This window comes from Trachurus japonicus, chromosome 19 (assembly GCF_045865225.1).
Source record: "Trachurus japonicus isolate A0001 chromosome 19, Traja_1.0".
NCBI lineage: Eukaryota > Metazoa > Chordata > Actinopteri > Carangiformes > Carangidae > Trachurus > Trachurus japonicus.
In genome coordinates this window covers 21,219,198-21,239,896 of record NC_140925.1, presented here as the reverse complement: position 1 = coordinate 21,239,896, position 20,699 = coordinate 21,219,198, and the positions used below count along the sequence as shown (strand labels likewise).

General features: G+C 39.8%; 5 protein-coding genes across 11 annotated transcripts in view; 3 read left to right on the top strand and 2 right to left on the bottom strand.

The window, feature by feature from the left end:
* Positions 1-3,235: 3,235 nt before the first annotated feature.
* On the top strand, positions 3,236-4,285 carry LOC146967954 (uncharacterized). Its single transcript, XM_085761018.1, is given in 5 exon segments — positions 3,236-3,460; positions 3,666-3,765; positions 3,870-3,899; positions 4,058-4,122; positions 4,124-4,285. Coding segments are annotated over 5 exon segments (351 nt in total). The 5' UTR covers positions 3,236-3,346; the 3' UTR covers positions 4,166-4,285.
* Positions 4,286-4,338: 53 nt separating this feature from the next.
* On the bottom strand, positions 4,339-10,964 carry kat7b (K(lysine) acetyltransferase 7b). 4 transcript variants are annotated; one of them, XM_085761016.1, is made up of 14 exons: positions 10,756-10,964; positions 9,717-9,867; positions 9,364-9,612; positions 9,158-9,240; positions 8,612-8,695; positions 8,274-8,372; positions 8,064-8,174; positions 7,646-7,837; positions 7,088-7,177; positions 6,771-6,911; positions 6,584-6,677; positions 5,832-5,978; positions 5,569-5,675; positions 4,339-5,183 (listed from the first exon to the last, which is right to left on the bottom strand). In XM_085761016.1, the coding sequence occupies exons 1-14, from the start codon at positions 10,783-10,785 to the stop codon at positions 5,082-5,084; spliced, it is 1,680 nt and encodes a 559-aa protein (XP_085617142.1). In that variant the 5' UTR covers positions 10,786-10,964; the 3' UTR covers positions 4,339-5,081. The 4 variants fall into 4 exon arrangements, with proteins under 4 accessions (XP_085617142.1, XP_085617143.1, XP_085617140.1 ...); XM_085761017.1 differs by having other exon boundaries at positions 10,768-10,964; XM_085761014.1 differs by having other exon boundaries at positions 8,064-8,372.
* A 1,397-nt stretch (positions 10,965-12,361) lies between these two features.
* ptges3l (prostaglandin E synthase 3 like) lies at positions 12,362-13,980 on the top strand. Its single transcript, XM_085762135.1, has 7 exons — positions 12,362-12,596; positions 12,738-12,851; positions 13,053-13,119; positions 13,206-13,304; positions 13,414-13,503; positions 13,621-13,683; positions 13,813-13,980. The coding sequence occupies exons 1-7, from the start codon at positions 12,562-12,564 to the stop codon at positions 13,819-13,821; spliced, it is 477 nt and encodes a 158-aa protein (XP_085618261.1). The 5' UTR covers positions 12,362-12,561; the 3' UTR covers positions 13,822-13,980.
* Positions 13,981-14,497: 517 nt separating this feature from the next.
* On the top strand, positions 14,498-18,297 carry aarsd1 (alanyl-tRNA synthetase domain containing 1). The gene is made up of 12 exons (XM_085762134.1): positions 14,498-14,642; positions 15,088-15,216; positions 15,365-15,524; positions 15,627-15,684; positions 15,774-15,930; positions 16,076-16,192; positions 16,665-16,795; positions 16,880-16,946; positions 17,135-17,226; positions 17,339-17,393; positions 17,474-17,568; positions 17,656-18,297. Exons 1-12 carry the CDS (start codon positions 14,604-14,606, stop codon positions 17,789-17,791), a joined length of 1,236 nt encoding a protein of 411 aa, XP_085618260.1. The 5' UTR covers positions 14,498-14,603; the 3' UTR covers positions 17,792-18,297.
* LOC146967950 (myoferlin-like) overlaps positions 18,147-20,699 on the bottom strand; it is a 27,389-nt gene continuing 24,836 nt past the window's right edge. For all 4 annotated transcript variants that reach the window (XM_085762132.1, XM_085762129.1, XM_085762130.1 and 1 more), the window contains 6 exons: positions 20,549-20,690; positions 20,352-20,451; positions 20,051-20,244; positions 19,568-19,677; positions 19,319-19,466; positions 18,147-19,198 (listed from right to left, as the gene is read on the bottom strand). In XM_085762132.1, coding sequence (XP_085618258.1) covers positions 19,160-19,198; positions 19,319-19,466; positions 19,568-19,677; positions 20,051-20,244; positions 20,352-20,451; positions 20,549-20,690 — 733 coding nt within the window. In that variant the 3' untranslated portion in view covers positions 18,147-19,159. The remainder of the gene's footprint in view (positions 19,199-19,318; positions 19,467-19,567; positions 19,678-20,050; positions 20,245-20,351; positions 20,452-20,548; positions 20,691-20,699) is intronic.

Genomic DNA, 20,699 nt, shown 5'->3' with positions numbered 1-20,699 from the left:
CATTGTACATTTTTAGGCTCATTACTGTCTTTGTATATGTTTTATACCTTTCTGTTTCCCCTTGTTTTATGTATATGTGAAACACTTCGTGGCTGCTGCTCTTAATGAAGTTTCTGAAATCTCTCTTCCTACTTCTATTTTTTTTGCACATGAAAACATCTGAAAATACATAGAGGACGATGATGAAATACTGAATTTTAGACAAACATTCAACTATTATTTCAATTCATATCATTTAAAACTCACTGTCAGTTTCTATAGCATTTCATATTGATGATTGTATGGCACAGTGATGAACATTTGTCACTTTTCCTCCACTTGCCTGACTGACCAGCTCCACTAAATCCCACTTAGTCCTAATGTGAACGGAGTGATTAGTCAGTGTCCGATAGTGTGGAGATAGCAGGTCTATCCGTCGGCCTTAAAGCCGCTCTGTCAGGCTGAGGCGATGATATCAGGCCTCCAGACTAAACTCACCACACTGCCTCATCTGATAACACAGCGTCTGTCAACAGCAGCTTAAGGCCCTCAGCTCCAACAACGTGGCTGTCGTCCACTGCTTTTTGTCAGGTGTGTCATGTATTTGTTCCTACATGTAGCTCGTCTGAGGCGAGGTATAAAACAACACCATGTAACTGATTTTATCTGTCTAATATGCAGATGTGATGCTGTTGCGTTGGCAGCACGGTGGTGTTCACTGAACACCAGATGAAAACAGTTACGCACCGAGACTCAAGACTAGAAAAGACGATGGTGGTTTTTATTACTTCAGACCACAAATAAATTAAGCACAGATACTGTCTTTTGTATCTGTCATGTACAATTTCCCTCCACGATGGTGATCTTGGTAATATAATAAACTGCATTTCAGTGGCAATATTGAGTCATTTCCACAGCTGAATTAGTGAACTCACTCGAGTCTGTAAGATGTTTGAACACCAGTAATAAATCTTTTTGAATGTAACATTTGAAGCCTGCATTAAAGGACGACTTCGGTGATTTAGTATTGCTTTTAATTAAAACATAAACTCCGGGGACTAACAAGAGCCAGATTTTACTGTAAAAAAGGGGGGGTTTCAATCGAAACAGCAGAGGTTGAAGTAGGCTATTCAAGTTACAGACATACTGGAAGCAGCGTTTTTCATTTTTTCCTGTAGCTCAACGCAATAAAAATATTTCTTTGGGAATATTTCTCCTGCCTCCTGAATAACCATATATCATCAGTTCTTTGCTGCATGTCACTTCCCATCTCACCCCCTTTAATCTATTTCCAGTAAAGACATAACATACACTACTCACAATATGTTAGAAATTGATGGAAAATGGAAAAAGTTCATGCTCAAGTGATATGAAATTAGGGCACTTGTGATTTTTCAGTTAATCACCTTAATCACCACTGAAACATTGAATAGTTGGACATGTGCATTCAAAAGTTTAGAGAAGGTCAAATTAAGTTCACCTGTAAAGGTTATAGTGCATTTTAGGTGCATTCTGAAATTTCATCCGAAAGCCAAATATCCCTAACTGCATGAGTTGTTTCCCATATGTATCCCCTTGAAGAAAATGAACTTCATGTGTGGAGAGCAACTATTATTGTCTAAATTCAAACCTGTATGAGTCTGATTGTTAATTTCAAAATAAAACTATTCAGAATAAATTATGGTAGCACATGGTGCTGTCTATATGGAACAAAACACTCCCATTAAAATGAAGCACAGCTGATCTCTTCAACCTTGCCCGCCCCATGATGCACCTGTAACAGGCTGATGAGGATGACACGTTTCTCGTCTTGTCAGGATGGGAGCTTTCTCCAGAGTGACCCCCACCCCCCACCGCTGGGACTGAAATAGTTGTGCACTTGAGATGTCAGAGAAGAGGCAGGTAAAGCGAAGGTGGACTGGATCAGAGGTTAACATCAGACTCTACACGCTGCAGTGGATCACCAGCAGTGAGCAGCAGAAATGGCCTCTCCCCATCCTCTCCCCTGCGTCACATGGAAATGCAGTGTTCTGTCATTACGGGGGCTCTTTGTGACTCAACCATTTCATATGCTAATGTTGTGCCTCTGATTTCTTTTGATTCGGCACTTTACGTTAGCCGTGGATTAGACTATGTGCACATGAGGGCTGTTCAGGTGTAATTGCTTTTCAGGCCTAATTCTCCCGGGCTTTTCTTGCTTTTAGAAGCACCTGTGTGTGGATCAAAGCATTTGATGCGTGTGTCAGCTTTGTTTCAAGTGGGTGTCCTTACAGCACACCAATTGTCAAGTAATTGCCTCTCCAGAAATTTCTATAGCCAGAGTGTTGGAAAAAGAGCTCAGCTTTCATTAAAACAGAGCATTTAAATAGCTAAGTAAGTAAAGATCATGAAAAGGTTTAATAACAGTGTAATTATGTCAGGGGATGGAACCTAAATATTGCTAAATAAAGTATCACATATATCAACATGGCTAGTTGGTTGTCTATATTTCAGGTTATGATGTGCAGCACAATTCATACATATTTCATAGCACTTGAAATGTCAACTGTCTATTTGCTGGTATTCTAAACAATGAGCTTGTTTTCCCCCCATCTTCAGCTTGACTTCTGACCATTAGCGTCACATAGGATCCAGATTCAATTGACTTCAGAGGTCACATCTGTGTCATCCTGCTCAATAAATCCAGACGTAGCAGGAAGGCACCAAGTCACTTGGCCAACCATAAAAGCTGTACCTTCAAAGCAGATGGTTTTATTTGGAGAGCATCGCCTGCGCGTCCTGCCCTCTTCCTCACTGATATCAAAGAAGCATGTGCACATCACAAGGTCACAAATGAGCAACAGGAGAATATTTTAAGACCAACAGCAATCCAGATGTCTCATAAAAAAATAAAGAACACCTCAACTGTAAATATTTGAGCTTTATTATTACTGCACATGTAAGCCCTCCTTTGAGCTTGCAAATAGATCTTTGGGGAGTGTCCCAGTATCAGACAACTGAGGAAATATAGTTTTCCAACTATAAGTTTGATTCCCCATATATATTACAGTAAATTAATAATCTGGCTGCGAAGTACATTATGGACAAAAGCCAGGTCCTCTTTAGAAAAAAAAGATGAAATATGACAAATCTGGACGTTTTTAATGTAATTGAGCCAAGTGCGTAATCATGTTTGGAGGGGAGGGGTCTAGCAGCAGTGGGGGTACAAAGGTATAAATGCATCATGGATACAGTTAGGACGGGCGAAAATAACCTGAACCACATCCTCTCAGCGTCATTTTTAAATGTGTTTTTAAGCTTTTGGAGCTAAAGAGGAACATTTTGATTGAAAAGATTCAGAACTAAAGCATTTCTCCTCAGCTAAGAGATGGAAAACTGGAAGATCCAGCTGATTGTTGTGACTTTTTGTGCTTTGTTGCAAACCTACCAGGGACTGTTGGCCGGTGTGGAAGAGGAGAGAGGATTATATAGTGACTGGCAGGTGAGCTTCAATTATTAACAGTGACTTATTCTGAACTGAATATTTTGAGTGATGGAAAAAAAATGAAATTAATGAATTCTGAATCAAATGTGATATGCATGTAATTTGAAGAAATATTAATTATAGATTTAAATGGTAGATTTAATTTCAGATTTTTCTTATTTTTATACATTAAAGATCTAATCTGTAATGAATTTTCTGGCAGGATGAATCCCTGGAAACAGGTCTGACTGAGCCAATGGCCGCTCTAATGAAGAGATCTAAAGCCCTCCGCTTCTACGGACTCATGGGGAAACGCTCCTCAGGTTGCCATCATTAAAATCACAATAACTATAATAAATATGGTCCATTTCATTTTTGTAATAGTGTAAAATTAAACTAAATCCTTTTTTTTTTTTTTACCCCACAGGTGTTAAGAAACCCTTTCAAGTAAACAGACGTAAGTAGCCTATTACATTTTTACAGGACAAAGCAACAGAAAGGTCAGGAAATATCTTGGGAAACATGATTTAAAAAAAAACATTTTTTTTTAAATCAGGGTTATCTTGTAACAATGGTACTGCTGCTTTGTAAATGTGCTCATCCTTTAACTTGTAGGAAATAAAGGAGGGACATTTGTGGGCCTGATGGGCAGGAGCATCTCCAGCGCTGGTGAGCACAAACACAAAGAAATGCAATTTCAAAATATCAATTCAGCTTTATTGATAAAAATATCAAATTGCTAATACACATTTAACAACTATGTTCAAAAGTACAAGGCAAAGATAACCCCATTTGAATGTTTTCTGCTTTTCTTACAGAATCGTTAACCAGAATAAATCCACCTGCAACAACCACTGGCATCGATGTCTCGGAGAAACCACACAAGCAAGGTATGATTGTATCAGTATAAAAACCTGAGGTTGTTTTATTTCTATGTGCATTCTTACAGTGGTATTGTCATAATCTTATCATATTCTCAGCAGATTAAAAGTATCTCAATTTTTTATTCCATTATTTGGCAGGTTCGTCAGAGGAATGGGTCCAAATCCTGTATTGATGGAGCTAGAGAGAAAAAAGTACACAATACTATGATCTATACAATTTAACACCAACCAAAGACGTTACCATACATCACACTCCTCGAAGTACACTCTGCTTACGGCTTCAGTTCATGCTAACAATAATTGTATTAATCCCAAACAAAAATATCTACCATCTTTGAAATGCACATTTCTTTGAAGAAATAAAAATAACAGCCTGTAAATGCTGCCAAATGTTGGTATGTATTTTTTTTTCCTTTTTTTTTTGCATGAGAAAAGCAAAACATTCATGTTATCCACCACATTGGACCATTGTATCATTTAACATTCAAAGCTTAGTTGATGTAGGCAGGACAAATACATTTTCTACTGTTAACTGTCATTATCAGTCGACTTGGAACGTATGGTGCTTAAAATATGAAGGAAAATATAAATGTAAAAAAAAAAAAAAAGACAAAAAAACAAACCTAAGCAGGATAAAAAAAAAACAAAGTGACAGAAAGAAAACACTGATCTTTATTGACAGTTCATAGGTCTAGGCTACTTGTGGCTGGTGAGGCTGGAGGTGAGTTTATTCAGTAGCCTGAGGATCTTAGTGCTCATGTCCCTTTGGGAGGGGTCCATTTTAGTGAAGTGGGGTCGATGGTTTTGTTGCTGTTGCCCCGCTTGATCTCTTTCGCCTTCCACTCATCAATCAGGTCCTGAAGGAAGAAAAGGTTATAAACTGTGCTGTCAAATACAGGGATTACTGAAGTCATGCGCCATTAATCACTTTTCAACAGCAGAGGAAAGACTGGGCCTGAGGCTTGTGGGGAAAAGTTACGTCAACATGATATTAGAGTTAATTTAAAAAAAAAAATCACTTTATCCAACTCATATCTATCTTAGTTTGATAACTTGTTAGACCAGAATGAAATGATTCAGTTGAAGTATCTAGTAATAACTTGTTTATTTAGATGTGAGAATTCTGCAATGTAGATGCATAAAACTTTAAAGAGAATAAAAATAAAATCAAAATAATAAAAATAAATGTAAAAAATAAATTAAATAACAGGAGCTACATGGGCCAGTGGACCAGCATCTTACCTGTCGCTTTAACACCAAGTGCTTTCCCTTCCAGTACTTGAGCATCTGAAGAGACTGAAGGGTGCTCACAATGTCCACCGGGTTGACTGCAGTTTCCTGACTGATCTCTGTGCAACAAGCAAACATTACAAGTGTGAATATTTCTCTGTATTGATGTTGAAATTGATCTCACGTTAGTAAATGTCTTTCCCATCCTGGCACTTAGCGTCACTTTCTACTGGAATGTTTTGTAGAACAGCAGCGAGTCCTGTGTCCTCTCTCACCTTTGATGGAAATCTCTTTGCCTTGAAAGTTGTACATGTATCTTAGTAACACTTCTTTCCAGTAGCTTCGGTAGCTGATGAGGCCCAGGTCAGACAGGGGTCTCTCCGGTGAGCCCACCTTCTCCTCCACTTTGGACAGCAGGTAGCCTGAACAAAACACAGAACAAGGTTAACAAACATGTACTCTTTCAAAATGGATCATCTTTAATCTGTATGTCATTGCGGTGCTAACCAAAATATGTACATTTCCATTCAATAAATGGATTAAATACTATATTCTTATTTTAAAAAGGCCCAAAAGACATCAGTATTTGATCAATCAAAAATTATCTAATTTAGATAATAGCATATTACAGCAATGAACAAAAAACAGTGTTGTCAAATGCAATCTAATGCAAGAGCCCCATAATAAATACTGCATAGTTGAAGCTCCTGTTTGTTGTTGACTGAGCAGGGGGTAAATAAAATATCCATAAAATATCCTCTTTATTTCAGGACACATTTTGAAATCAGTTTCCTATCTGAGAAGTCATGCTAACTGCTCTACTTTGCATTGATGGCAGCTCTGTTTCAGAGTCAGAGTCACATAGATGACTGTGTCTTTTACTAGACTACAGAGATCACATCTTTTTAAATAACAATATTCCTCATAAAGGATCGATTCTACTGTTTCGATATTCAACACTCTTTGTAAACAATTTTGTGGAGGAACCAATAAAAAAAGAGGAAAAAATAAGTAACACTGAACATACTGAAGTCAATGAGCATCTTGCCAAAGCCCTGCCTCATGTACTGTGGCATCGTCAGGATACAGGATACGTTGTAGTTCAGGAAGGAATTCTTCTCCTTGAATTAAAAAAAACAAAGGAAGACATATTTCAGATTATTCTGCATATGAAAATATATTTTTATACTGCATTAATGCACCATTTCACTTACCTTGGAAAAGTATCCGACTAAATGGCAGCCAGTGTTATCAGCTTCAGTCATGACGTAGAAGAGAAACGGCTCCACATCGTAATACAGTGTTTTGTGGTCCAGGAAAAGCTTGGCAAGTAAACACAGGTTCTGGCAGTAGATCTGTGGATACAGTGGCATTTAATCACTTTAATTGAGCCTGTAATTTAGCCTCTCATTAGACTGTTTTAAAAGCAAAATGTCACCCTTTACAGATAGAATTGCAACCTTATTTCTCGCAAATGAAAAAAACAGAAGGAGTAAAGAAAACACACATTTTAAAGTCAGAGTTTCTCTACCTTATTCTTTTTGCCATCAACTTCAAACACAGAAATAGCCCCTTTTCTGTAGACCTCGTCTCCTGGAGGATGCTTCCACACACACTTTGCCTGCAAACACACAGTAGCATTTCCATCAAACAACGCAATAAGTATGGACAGACATGTAAATGCATTTATAACCAAAGGCTATTTTTGCCTGAGTCCAATTAGGTTTCAGAAATAAAACAAATAAAATAAAATAAATAATTTCTTATGGAGGGGCATTTCAAAACAATTTTTACAATTTACAGATCTCTGTTTTTAGCTTTATTCAGTCATCAGTCAGATGGCCAGACACCAGGCTGTTCAGCATAACCTCACTGGTGTGTCACAGATGTCTTAGGTAACTTAGTTATCTAGTCAGAGGTAGTTTTTGTTTTTAAAAATGCTGTTCTGCAAAAAGGGGGCTGCCGCTTCACCCGGCTGGTTCTTTGCTAAGGTGCTGGAGGCATCAAAAGTGTCCAAACTGCAGAAAGAGATCTCCACACACTTAGATCTGTCTCTTAGATTTATCTCTTAACAGTGTCTGGCTCTCACCATGTGCCGCCTGAGGATGGTTTGGCTCTTCATGTACTTGAGGCAGAACTCGCAGACGTAGAGGCGACCCAGACGTGCGTACTCCTCAGGATATGGCGAGTGGTACCAAGTGTCCAGCTCGTAGCGGCCAAACAGGATTGTTTTAATCATGTTACTGCCTTCTGTGATCTGACCCTGGATACGCAGCTTCTCCTGCAGGACGGACAGACAGGAGGGAATACACAGCGTTACTGTTAGTCTTTATAACAACGACGTGCATGATAAGGTGCTAACAAACTGAGTAACAACTACATATTTGGTGCATATTCATTTATACATAGGTATTTAGTACTTTAGTTCAGTGCTATTAATTAACAACTATTTTAATTTGAAAAAAGAAAAGAAAACAAAACAAAAAAGTCATGAATCTGCCCCTTACCAGGTCTTCAGATGCTCGGGCCTGGGCTTTCCTGAAAAGTTCCAGATCATATTCACTGGTGATGTTCTCCAGAAGAGGTTCTCTGGTGTTGCCGTGTGTCTGCCGATGCTCCTGTGGTTCAGAGGTCGAGACAACATACCGGCTTAGACGTGCAGTCCCACTAGTTACGGTTAAATCTGCAGTGTGCATGTTGGAGTTAAAGTCATGTACCATGTGCTTTTCTTTCTGCTCCTTCTGCAGGCCAGAGTTTCGCCCCTTCCTGATCTCAGCCACCTGCTCTTTGTATCTGCTCTGTTTCGATGTTGGTGTCTTAGAGGCAAAATAGATATACATCAGTTAGTCATTGAAACATGAAGATATGGCCAGTAAGCCATATCTAATTACATCAAGACAGCTAATTACTTATCTATCATTATTATTTATTATTATGTAGTAGGAGAAACTGTGGAGTCTGCACTGTGCAGCCGAAAATCACATTGATGTCCTGGTGAAAAAAAAAAAGAATAAACCTAACAATAATGCAAATCTTTGTGTAAAAAAGGAACTACCTGGTGACGAGTTGCATGGCGTGAGTTGCTTTCTTCCTGTACTTTCACCTCTTCTTCTTGTTTCTCTCGACTGACGGCTTTCACCTGAAATGAGGAATAAAATGGATGGATTAGAGTTTATGTGAGGAAAAAACACCTGCCTGCTCCCCACCTCCGAAAAAGACAAGATGAAGTTTAACCACCAAAGCTAAGATATGTTTCTAGGTCTAATTAACTTTTTGTTTGATGGCATGCTTGAGCCAATTTGTGGTTGAACTGATTTATACCAAGCAAGGCTTTCCATGTAATATTCAATTATTGATGTTTTGTAAATAATTTTCAGTAAAGGACAATTTAATCAACAAAGTTGAATTGAAAAACTCTTAACTCTTAAACTGATTGCTCCAAAAGGCACCATGTAAATAAATGTATAAATATGACAAATATTATAGGGATTGCATAATGACGGGATACAATATATATCCATGGATGAGGAAGGACAGACGTGGTGAACACAGAACCACAACAGAGAAAACAAAATTACAGCTACAGCGTTTAGATGCTCACCTTGCACTCGTCAGCAGAAAGATTGTGGTAGAGAGGGCAACCTGATACAGCAAAATGACGTTCGTGTTTCCCTGTGAGGTGACCTGGGCAAATGGAAGAAATAGTTTGTTTTCTCTTATTTATATTGACACAAAAATATCACGACAGTAGAGGATGTGATGGACGACAAATGTAAATCAAATTCATTTTCGTAGAATGTGCCTTACCAAGTGAATTACACCCTGGTGTGGGGCATTTCATGTTAAAGTTGTAGGTCTCGTGGCAGCGGCGGCGCTTGGGTCGATGGGAGAGGTCTTTATCTGAGTCTCTGTTGGTTTGGTCTTTGGCCTGGCTCTCGTCGTGAGAGGCATTGGGGCTTGAGATGTCCAGCTCAGATTCAGACGAGGGGGCGTTTCCTGTGGGCGTCAGTGGGGGAGACTCATCATGGTCTGCAGCTCGTTTCAAGTCTGGAGTATCTGAAGCAAAAGTCAAACAGACACAGTGGATATGACAGAGCTGAGATGAAGAAGATGGAGAAAAAGAAAGCTTTGTACTGGATGAACAGGATAAGTCGACCAACCCTGAGAGCTTTGGCTAAGGCGTGTGGAGGCTCTGGTGAGTCGCTGCCTCTTGGGCATGTTTCCATCACTTTCTGAGCTATTGGTCTGTTCTCTTTCAGCAGAGGAGTCTGAGTCTTCGGTGCCATCTGAGCCGCTGCCTGCCATGTGTCTCTGTCAGGGGAAAAACATTACATGGTTTTGGCATCTTGCACAAATTACATAATAATCAGCTATGTGGTTAGCTTGCTAACAGCTGTTGCTATTAGACTCAAGAATTTAATTAACCAACATCTGGGACAGAGGGAGTCTTGTTTATAGACAACTATTTCTCTGGTCATGAATGAAGTGTTTGATTGAGAGGTCTCACAGAGCTGACAGCTTGCTGAGAGCTAAATCTGTAGAAATGTTAGGCTGAACAGCTATGACGAGCTGACACATTTTACAGCAGCTGGTAAAAGAGCAGCCGACCCTACGGTTGGTCAGATAATGTTACAGTTGGTGGCTCCCCTGTTTTCTGCTTCAGGTCAGCACCTCCACAGCCTATTATTATTGTTAGCCTAGCCTGTAGCGTTAGCTGCCTCTCACGGCTAACAGGCTGCGGAGCCAAACTCCACTCACAAATCTCAGCGTTTCAGGTTCACAGCTCCTCGGTGGGCTTTTCAATCCATGTAATTTACAAACCAATCATAAAATATCCATTATTGTTGTACTGTGATGTGTCCGGCGAACCATACGTTCCTCAATGATGGGTTTTAATGCAATAATGTCCACGTTAAACCCAAAGGTTTGGTTCAGCTGCTCGATACCGCCCATCAAGGTGTATTCACATTATCTAACGATTCCAACAAAAACAAAACACGAATATAAAAATTATAACAAAATAAATCACTGCTTGAGTCATTTTGTCCCTTATTGGACTACTCTACTGTAGCTACAGCATATTTCTGGGATGTTAAATCATGAGACTAGTGAAGGCAACATGGTGGGACTTTCTTCCCATCCGGAGAATGGAACACCTCGGTGCTAACTCGGCTAACGTTTCCTTCTCGTGCGACCTACATTTGTTCTTACCTGTCGTCTGCGGGGCATGTTCACAGTAACAGACGGTTATCCCTCTGGGCTTTAAGGAAACCAACGTCAAGACGTCCCAGTGGGAAGAGGAAAATGTGAAAGCAGAGTGTTAATTGGGGTTTTCTCTTTTTTTTTCAGGCAGAAGTTTGTATGTACACAGGGTTGCCAGGATCTCTCGCGCCACATTCCCCACAGCCGGAGCAGAGGATCATTGCATTTCCGGTGGTAAATCAGCGGCGCGTGCGCCGCCGGAACAGCAGGGGGCGACGCTGTGCTACACGAAGCCCTGTCACGACCACGACCAGCCTGTGGCCTGTGGCTGTAGCTGAAGCTCACCCAGGCCAGCTGACATAAGATAAATAGTCATAGACTGTAAAAAAAATAAAATAAAATAAAATCCACTCTTTGCGTGTTTGTTCCATGGATCTATTGTTCCCTAGATCAGTGGTTCTCAACTGGTGGGTCGGGACCCAAAAGTGGGTCGCGGACCCGTTCTGGATGGGTCGCGGACAGCTGGTCAAAAAAGTAAATAATATTTAATGCGCATCTGATTTTGGACATGTCTTTTATTTGAAAAATAACTTATAGTGAAAGGCATGCGTCACGTGAACACATGCAGTTGTAATGCTCCTCCTCAGTTTATTATTATTTGCTCTGAATGCAAAGATATCAGTTTCTTATTAATGTGGCCTGAATGCAGTGAATCTTGTTTTGTTTTGTGGGTCTTTATTTTGTGCAATTTGATATTAATTATTTATTCACTTTTGTGAACATGCTCTGAATGCAGAGATGCATTAGAAGGCTTGATATTTTTTTATTCACTTCCGTACATGCAGTTGTCATGGTAACTCCTCAGTTTCATTCATGTGCTCTGAAATGCACTTTGTTCAATAAAGAGCAAAATGAGTTTTTAAAGGCTTAAAAAAAAAAATCTTGGTTTGAATTCTATAAAAGTGGGTCGCGACTTAATGACCACGGGACAATGTGGAGCCCAGAGTGAGACTAGTTGAGAACCCCTGTACTAGTGTGCACTGCACAACACACATAAATATAAACAACAAGAAATAAAATGTCAGCCAAAGAGATCACTAAAAGATATGTAGGCCTTTTCTTACATGTAATTCCTATTCAAATTGAACTTTTGTATGTTTGCTGGAAATCCAGAGATGTCACCCAACAGAAATTGAATTATTATTATAATATTATTATAATTATAAGAAGTATTGATTTATTTATCTAATTTATAATTTATGATATTTCTGTGGGGCCTAAAAGTGACACAGGAAATCAATAATTAAAATAAATAAATCATTGTGGGAAGGACTATTCAAATAAATTAAGAAAGCATAGGCCTACAACTTTTTATTATTAGCCTATTATTTAACTCTTAGTCATTGTGTTCCACAAAGACAAAAAAAAGGCAAAAGTTGTTTGTAAAAGCTGTCTTTACATTTGTTGGCATGCACTCTTCTGTTCTGTGTCCCTGCCCCCACCCCCACCCTGTTAAGTTGGGGGTGGCTGAAGTTTTGAGGAACCCAGAAAATGCATCTGTTTTCCAGAGAGTTCCACGGACAGACCATAAGGGGCAGGGGAAGGGGCTGTGGCCGGCTCGTCAAACCAGCAGCTGATACCAACTGCTCTATAAATAGCTATCAGGGCCTGGCCACTGCATTAGACACACAGCTTGAACCAATGACCCACATGTCTTTTACTTTTCCACGGTCAAAGTAAGAAAAGGCTGGTTTCTGTTTTAGGATTTTATTGTTGTTTGTTTGTTTTTTGACAAGAATCGAAATGAACAAGACCAAAATTGTCAGACCAGAGGAGAGGTAAGTGCTGCCAGTTCTTCTCTCGACTATTGACCTACACATGTTTTTGCTAATCGTTTTGATTATGACAGTGTTTCACACTAGAAAAAGAAAAAACTTAAACAAATTATTGTGATGATGATTTCATTTGTGTCTCAACAGTCAGCCAGCACATGCCCGGTGGTATGACAGAAAGAAATATGTCACCGTCAATTTCCACGTGCAAAGACCTAAAGATGTCCAAGTTGATATTCAGAAAGACAAAATGATTTTATGGTGAGTTTACAACAAGTTAGAGAAAATGTTCTTCTTTCTTTCTAGAACTTTCTATCTATGCTTTTAGTAGCTATAGCAGCAGCTGTTGAAAATCTTATCAAAAAGCCATTGTTTCAGGAAATGGAAAGATAATGTGGGCAGCTGCTGTGAATTTTGTATATGTTGTGCTAACTTGTTCTTGTGACAACCCTGTCCGATCAGCTGTAAAAACGACACAGATGACTTCTTCTACAATGAGCTCTACTTCTACGACGAAATCCTAGTCAATGTAAGCACTGAATTCTTGTCTATGATGGAGTATAGCTAATGTCCTATGCAGTAAACACATAGTCACATATACTATCTTTTTAAAAGGACTCCAGAGAAAGAGTCTATGACCGCACCATCAACATGTTGCTGAGGAAGGTGAAGCCTGATTTTGCATGGCCTCGACTCCAGAAGGATGTCGCCAAGGTAAATCTGTCTGTAATCAGTTATAAGATTTGTGTTTATAATACATTTTTCACAGTCATTCTGGGTGAATGCCATTATGAATTGTGTTGTTTCACCTACTTTTTTGCAGGCCAGCTGGATTACTGTAGACTTTGATAATTGGAGAGACTGGGAGCATGAAGAAGATGACGGAAAGGAAGAATACGATAGATACATGGATGTAAGTGAAGTAATAGTGTGTGTGTGTGTGTGTGTGTGTGTGTGTGTGTGTGTGTGTGTGTGTGTGTGTGTGTGTGTGTGTGTGTGTAACTGTAAACATCTGCATTTCTTTTTTTAGATGATCCAAGAGATGGCTGTCACTAATAAGGGAGGGACACCGGATATGGGTGATCTCAGTGATGTAAGTATCTAAAATGTTATATGGAGAGCTGCAGAGATTAATTCATTTCCTGGATTTTCACATGCTGAAGTCAAATGTGTGTTTTGGTCAGAGGTGACATTAATTACTTTCTTCTTATTTCCCTTATAGTCTGACTGAGACGTGCAGTGCCTCCTCTCCAGTGTTTGTTGACGCTTGTAATATTTGCTGATGATCTGATTGTCCCAATACTGTAATATTTTCTATAAGATTATTTATTGACTCATTCTTGTCCTCTGTACACTGACACTGTCAGTTTTCATTAAAATGCTTTTTATCAACTATGATCTGGTGTTAAGGTGTTTTGGTTTATGTTCTCAGCTGAGAATTGCAACACATTAGGCCTGTTACTTTCAGTAAGTCCAGAAGATGGCAGTACAATGCAGCAGAAAAAGATGCAAACCACTTTAATTCAATTATTGGTGCATGTGCACTGTCATATAATAATAAATAAACAAAAATGATTCAAATGCTCATGATAATTCAGCATGTCTTTCAAATATCAGCTGGTCATATCAGCTGGTCAACCAATTTTTTCGAAGGTGATGATTGGCTACCCAAGGTTTGATCACCGTGTTTCATGCCAGCTTGTCGTTTTCACAGTAGCCTATATATTTAGTCCGAACAAAAGTTTATTTTAGTGATTTAATATGATATTTTGGAACAAGACAGCCAAATTCCCAATATTTTTTTTTTAGTAATATGTTATTTTCCTTTATATGTCCTTTATATGTCAGGAAAGAAAGAAAGAAGGAAAGAATCAAAGACTCAAAAGTCGTTGTGACTAAGTTTGGACGCTCTTAGTATCCGTACTGAGCTGACAGCTGTAGCTGTAGACTGGAGTTCGTCATACTTGTACAAACTCCCGTTATCAGCAAGTTTTCCTGTTAAAGTACTCCACCATGGCTTTTCAGTGTCAACGGGATTGCTACATGAAAGAGGTATGAAACAGTTTTCACACACTTCACGACCACTAAACTGTTTAAAACCCGGCGAAGTCATTCTGCAGAAGAGGTTAGCATGGCTGCTAATGTCTCTATCATGGATGTATTATATTTAGATCCATGGTCTCTATACTCCAAGCAGCAGCAGCCACCAGTCTAGCTAACTGTAATAATGTATAACGAAACCGTAGATCTGGCTTTTATCATGTGATGAATGCATTATATGTCTACTTATAATGTTGATTTATAATAAGTGTATCATGTAGCCTACCAGTGATATCGTGAATGCACAGTTTCTTCTGGTCTAAAGAGCATGCTGTCGATCTGTGTTCAAATCTGGACTTTATTTAAAAAGTGAAACTCATATCGACCAGTTGTCCGTTAACCACACTCTTCGTAGAAACCGTAAGTTTTTGTTTCATTCTTTATTTTTCTCCCGTAGTTTGTTACCTCAGTAGTGTCCTGCAGCCCAGGTGAATTAAAGCACGAAGTCAATGGAAAGAAAGAAACTCTCAAGGGCTTCAACGTCAAGCTCCAAGACACCATCTTGTTTCCTGAGGGGGGTGGACAAGTAAGCCCTTCTTCAAAATATGACATTATTTATGAAGAAAATGTGACTTTATGTTGCTTCCTTGCAAGTTGCCTCGACCAGAAATCACGAACAATCTTGCTATGAAATATCAAACTTTGACCTCCTGTTATGTGATGTCTTCCCTCAGCCAGATGACCACGGGCTGATCGGGGATGTCCCGGTGTTGAGGGTGACCAGGCAGGGACCAGACGCTGTCCACTTTGTGAGTTCACCTCTGGAGGCGGGTCAGGAGGTGCAGCTGAAGGTGGACTGGGAGAGGAGGTTTGACCACATGCAGCAACACTCGGGTAAGGACCATTTCATAAATAAGATCAGAATTAAGGGGATACCCTGGAGGCAAATGATTGTATTCATGATATTGTTCTGAGCTTTGCTTGTTTCACTCCCAGGTCAACATTTGATCACAGCACTGGCAGATACAATGTTTGGATACAAGACCACATCTTGGTACTCCACCTCTGCACAGATTACCTCTCTCTCTGAATAAAACCCAAGACTGGTGGGTTTACCTGCATCTGTGGTGTGTTTTTATTCAGGGACCTGGGGCGTCAGAGAAGCTCCATTGAGCTGGACGCTCCATGTGTGAAGGCTGCTCAGCTCCAGGCCCTGGAGGAGGCCGTTAATGAGAAGATCAGAGCTCAAGTCACCGTCACTGTTCAGCTTCTCTCCATAGATGACCCTGCTGTGGAAAAGGTATGTGTACTGTACTTACTGCTGTAGAAAACTCCTCATACTCTGTGATCAGTGGCTCAAACATACTGTATCTCTAACTGAACGTCCTCTATCTATCAATATGACAAGAAATATCAATGTTACACTGTATTTGTGTGTGAACCAGGTGAGGTCTCGAGGGCTGCCAGACGACCACGCCGGGCCCATTCGGATCATTGATATCGAGGGTGTTGATGCCAACATGTGCTGTGGGACCCACGTGTCTAACCTCAGTCACTTACAGGTACAACTTCACAAACAGGGATACACAAACACTTAGATGTGTCACTTTTGCATCGTTTTTAATGTTTAGGAGGTTGTGCAATTGCATAAGTCACTATTCTGCACATATCCATGACATATTTGTAATACTGGAGATTTATATTATTCACTTTCTTTATTTAATTTTTTTTTAACTTTTTATTTTTCATTTTTCCACAAAACAAAACATTCACTGACATAGGACCCTATGAATTGAAATACAAGTAAATAAAATGCAGTAAAAATACCATAAAGAGAAATCGCACAGAGAATAGATATTTGCACCAAAGGGAGTAACAGCAGTACACTATCAATCCTAGAGAGATACATGCCAGTCTTATAATAACCCATGTTCCTCCATTAGTCCTCCAAATAGAGAGTAATACACTGAGTTATGGTCGGTGGTTTTGGATCCTTCCAGTTCACTTTCTTTATTTTTACTTTATTGATTTCAGGTAATAAAGCTACTGGGAACTGAGAAAGGAAAGAAAAACAAAACCAACCTGATCTTCCTGGCAGGAAACAGAGTACTGAAGTATGCAGAGAAAAGCTACAGCACTGAGCGCTCACTGGTGTCTCTACTGAAGTAAGTGATCAAATGTCTTCTTCAGTTTGAAGTTAAACGCGTTGAATACATTTGAAGTGAAAAATCCTTGTCATTGTTCAACAGGACCGGCCCTGATGAGCACGTGGAGGCAGTCGACAAGCTGCAGAAGTCTGTGAAGCTTCTTCAGAAAGTAAGAGAGTCTCTTCATCAGTGGTGCATGAGCATTAAATCCTGAAATATTAATGTTGTTGTAATTCCTGTTAGTTGCCAGAAGAGCTCATTAATTATAGAGAGCTCATTTTAAATGACAACCCCTCTGTCTGACATACACTGTATCATATTTCAGACTTTCTAATATCATAAAAATGTCTTTGTCAGACTAACCTGAGCCTGCTACGGGACATGGCCGTCCTCATCGCTCAGAACTTTAACAACAATCCCCAGAGAGGAAACGTCTTCAGCCTGCACAAGTAAGAAGGATTTTAAAAACTGGTTACATGTTTTTATAAGATTTTTACAGCTGCAATGTGTCATCAGGGTTGATATAATGATTAACAACATTGTGTTTCTTTTTCTCTCTAGAAAAGAGGGTGACAATGAGTTCATGAATATTATTGCCAATGAAATAAACACAGAGGTAAGATCATAACCTGACTGTTGAGTTGTTGGTCTTAGCAGTTGAATGTTTTTGTTAAGCCTTGTTTTGTCTGCCTGTAGGAAACCTTAGTTTTCCTCACTGTTGGAGAAGAAAAGGGACCTGGTTTGTTTCTGCTGGCTGGACCCAGTGGACCAGTGACTGAGATGGGACCACAGTAAGAGACACAACCACACATTTATTTAGTGTTTACTGTTAAAATGTCAACAGAGTTTGGCACTGTATGATTCTTTGTTGTGTCCAGGGTGTTAGAGATGCTCCAGGGGAAGGGGGCCGGCAAGAACGGACGTTTCCAAGGCAAAGCCAACAGCCTGGCACGGAGAGGAGAGGTGGAGGCGCTGCTGCAGCAGCACTGCAAACATCACACCTCAGAGGAATAATAAACAGTTGCTCTATACACATATTTTATATTTGCTAAGGGGAAACAATCCACATAGAAGCCAATGACTGTCATAATATTTTCATTGTGTGATAAACACTAAAGAATTGATCAGAAATTGAATCATGAAGATGTATATGACTGAACTTTGGTACATGTGTTGTACATATCTAATTGTTAAATGATCTGCACTATTTGTATTCATTTCAAACCTGTTAAACTTCATTTTGGAATTCCTGCAAATTTTGCATTTAGACACAGAGATAGAACAATTCTTAAAATCATCCTGCTCATCATCATACTGCTGATTTAGACACATAAATCAGTTTTTCCCTGATTCCCGACACCAACACCTGTTTCTTGAATATTGTTTAATATATTAAACATATTATGCAACAGATAAAAGACAGACTGTTGGTAGCTAAAATCCCCCTTTACTTGTATTTGGTCAGATTACACCGAGTGATAAAGACAGAAGCCCTGGTGCATTGTAATGTTCTGACAGAACTGTCAAAAATACAGACAAACCACAGCTGTGCGTCACCTCATTTCCATATAGTGTGTATAAATATAACAAACATTTGTCACCATTGTGCAATCCAATACAACATAACTAAATACCGTTTAAAACAAGCAATACTTTTTCTTTTCCATAATGTGGTTTTAACAATTAAAACTTGTGATGTCAGATTGCATTACAGTGTAGAGGGATTACTGTGTGTGTGAGTGTGTGTTGTTTGGAGAAAATAACAGCTGTGCAGTTCTTAGTGTTGCTCACAAGTCTGTCACAGTTTGGTAACGTAGACAAAGTGTTGATGGTAAAATACAGTGATATAGTGCAAAAGTGCAAGCACCCAGTCCCCATTTATAAAAAAACTAGATGCAAAAAAAATTAAAAAAAATGAACCTGCCAACTAGACGAGTTGTAGGAAATACAGCCACAATCTCCTCATACTCAGTGACAGTGCTGAGTTCACAGCCAAAGGTGTTTTTGCGCCACATTTTGATCACACAATAAAACTGACCTTTGACCTTCTGAACATAAAATGTCATTACTTAATGCTTTTATCCTATTATATATTTGTGTTAAATTAGTCCATAATAGGTGAGTTATGACTAAAAACATGGTCAGAGCGACCTTGGCCTTTGAATTTTGACCTTTAAATTCTAATTGGTTCATCCTTGAATCCAGGTGGATGTTTGTACCACATTTGAGGAAATTCCCTCCGGGCCTTGCTGAGATCTTGGTGAGAAGGGGAGGTGCAGACGGTTGACAGACAACCTGAAAACATCATGTTGTGTGATCCTGTAGACATTGTTCATCATTTACAGTCCTTTATAGGTCCATTGCTTCTCCCCCAGTGTGAAGTTATGCTAGAGGCTTCACAATCTTCATTGAGATGTAGTTCTGAGAGAGGAAAAAGAACATTCAAATCAGTGCATTCGTAAGCCTTAGCCCGCAAACATCAAACACACATTTTCACCTGCCAATTTCAGAATAAATGACTAATATCTGGTGTGTCCTTACCGGTAAAGAGTACAACAGGATGGCGAGGAAGAGAATGACTATGGTGAGGAGGATGAGGACGATGAAGAGGCACCTGAACCTTCTCCACACAATGAACTTCATGGTCTTACATGGGTTGGTAAACCAGAAGAAGGACGTTTCTGGGCGTCTGGTGATTATGGAGAATGAATGAGTGAATGTGTGGACACTTGTCAGAGATCAGTTCTGAATAATGTGCAGGAGCATTTTTAACAGTCATTGCAGTCTTACTTGGGAGGGTCCAGTTTAGGGTTCATGTTGGGTTCATCTCTGCCTTTTCCTGCAGGTTTCTCATCTACGTCGGCTTCACTTACAATCTCCAGTGTCATCTCCACTTTCCCCTACAGACACACACAAGCACACATAAAGAGTACAGCTCAACGAGGAGTTAACAACACACCCTCCAGAAGATTCAAAATGCAGCTGAATCTATGCATCAGGCCTCCACATCTAATTTAACTATTGTTTTGTTTGAAAGGAGTGAACATGAAATGCAAAGTCAAACTCAGGGGGAAACTCCCTTATTTATGAAAATACAACTGCCATTTCTTTTTACTATTCACAGTTGCTGTTAGCAGAGTCAAAGTAGCAGGAGGAACTTCTTCCTCATCCACCCTCATCACTCATTCATCTGCTCTATAGTTCAGGTTTGAACAACTTAGTTTAACTAAACTGCATCCACATATTTCTGTGTGCTTCTCTGTTCACACTTACACCCAGGGCTCTCTGCCCGTCCTTTTCAATGACGCAGGGCCACCAGCCTCTGACTGACTGCTGTGCAAACAGAGACTTGGCGAGCTCCTTCTTGTTTGGGACTCCGACTTCCAGAACATCCATCATGTCCAGAGAGCACTTGTCTGGGTTCTTTGCAGGAGCGACCAGGTCACGCAAATCCAGCTCCACTGTGCCTGGGATCACACACAGTGAAGAGGTCAAGTTTTATAATGTCTCAGTAAAACAAACACTTGAATAAAAGTCTGATTTTCTTAGTTCTACTTCAAATGAATGGTCTTACCAAGGTAATCGTCCAATGAGAATTTATCGTTGTCCCATATCTGAACAATCAGCTTGGGGGGAATCCTGAACTCTGATTTGTCCAGACTCCAAAAGTGTTCCTGTGCACACGAAAACATGCGATTCAGACCAGTTTTATTTTTAAATGGGTTTTGCTGTATTATAAGGCAGCAGGTCAGTGGTCCAGACGGGCCTTACCTTCTTGGACACCAGGCAGAGCTGCTCAGCAGGCAGGTAGTCAAACTCAAAGATGAACCTCCAGTTGAAGTTACCGTCCCCGTCCAGAGACCGGTAGTGGACGTCAGTCTTCTGCTTGTCCTCCTCCATGCCTGGCATCCAGCTGGCACAG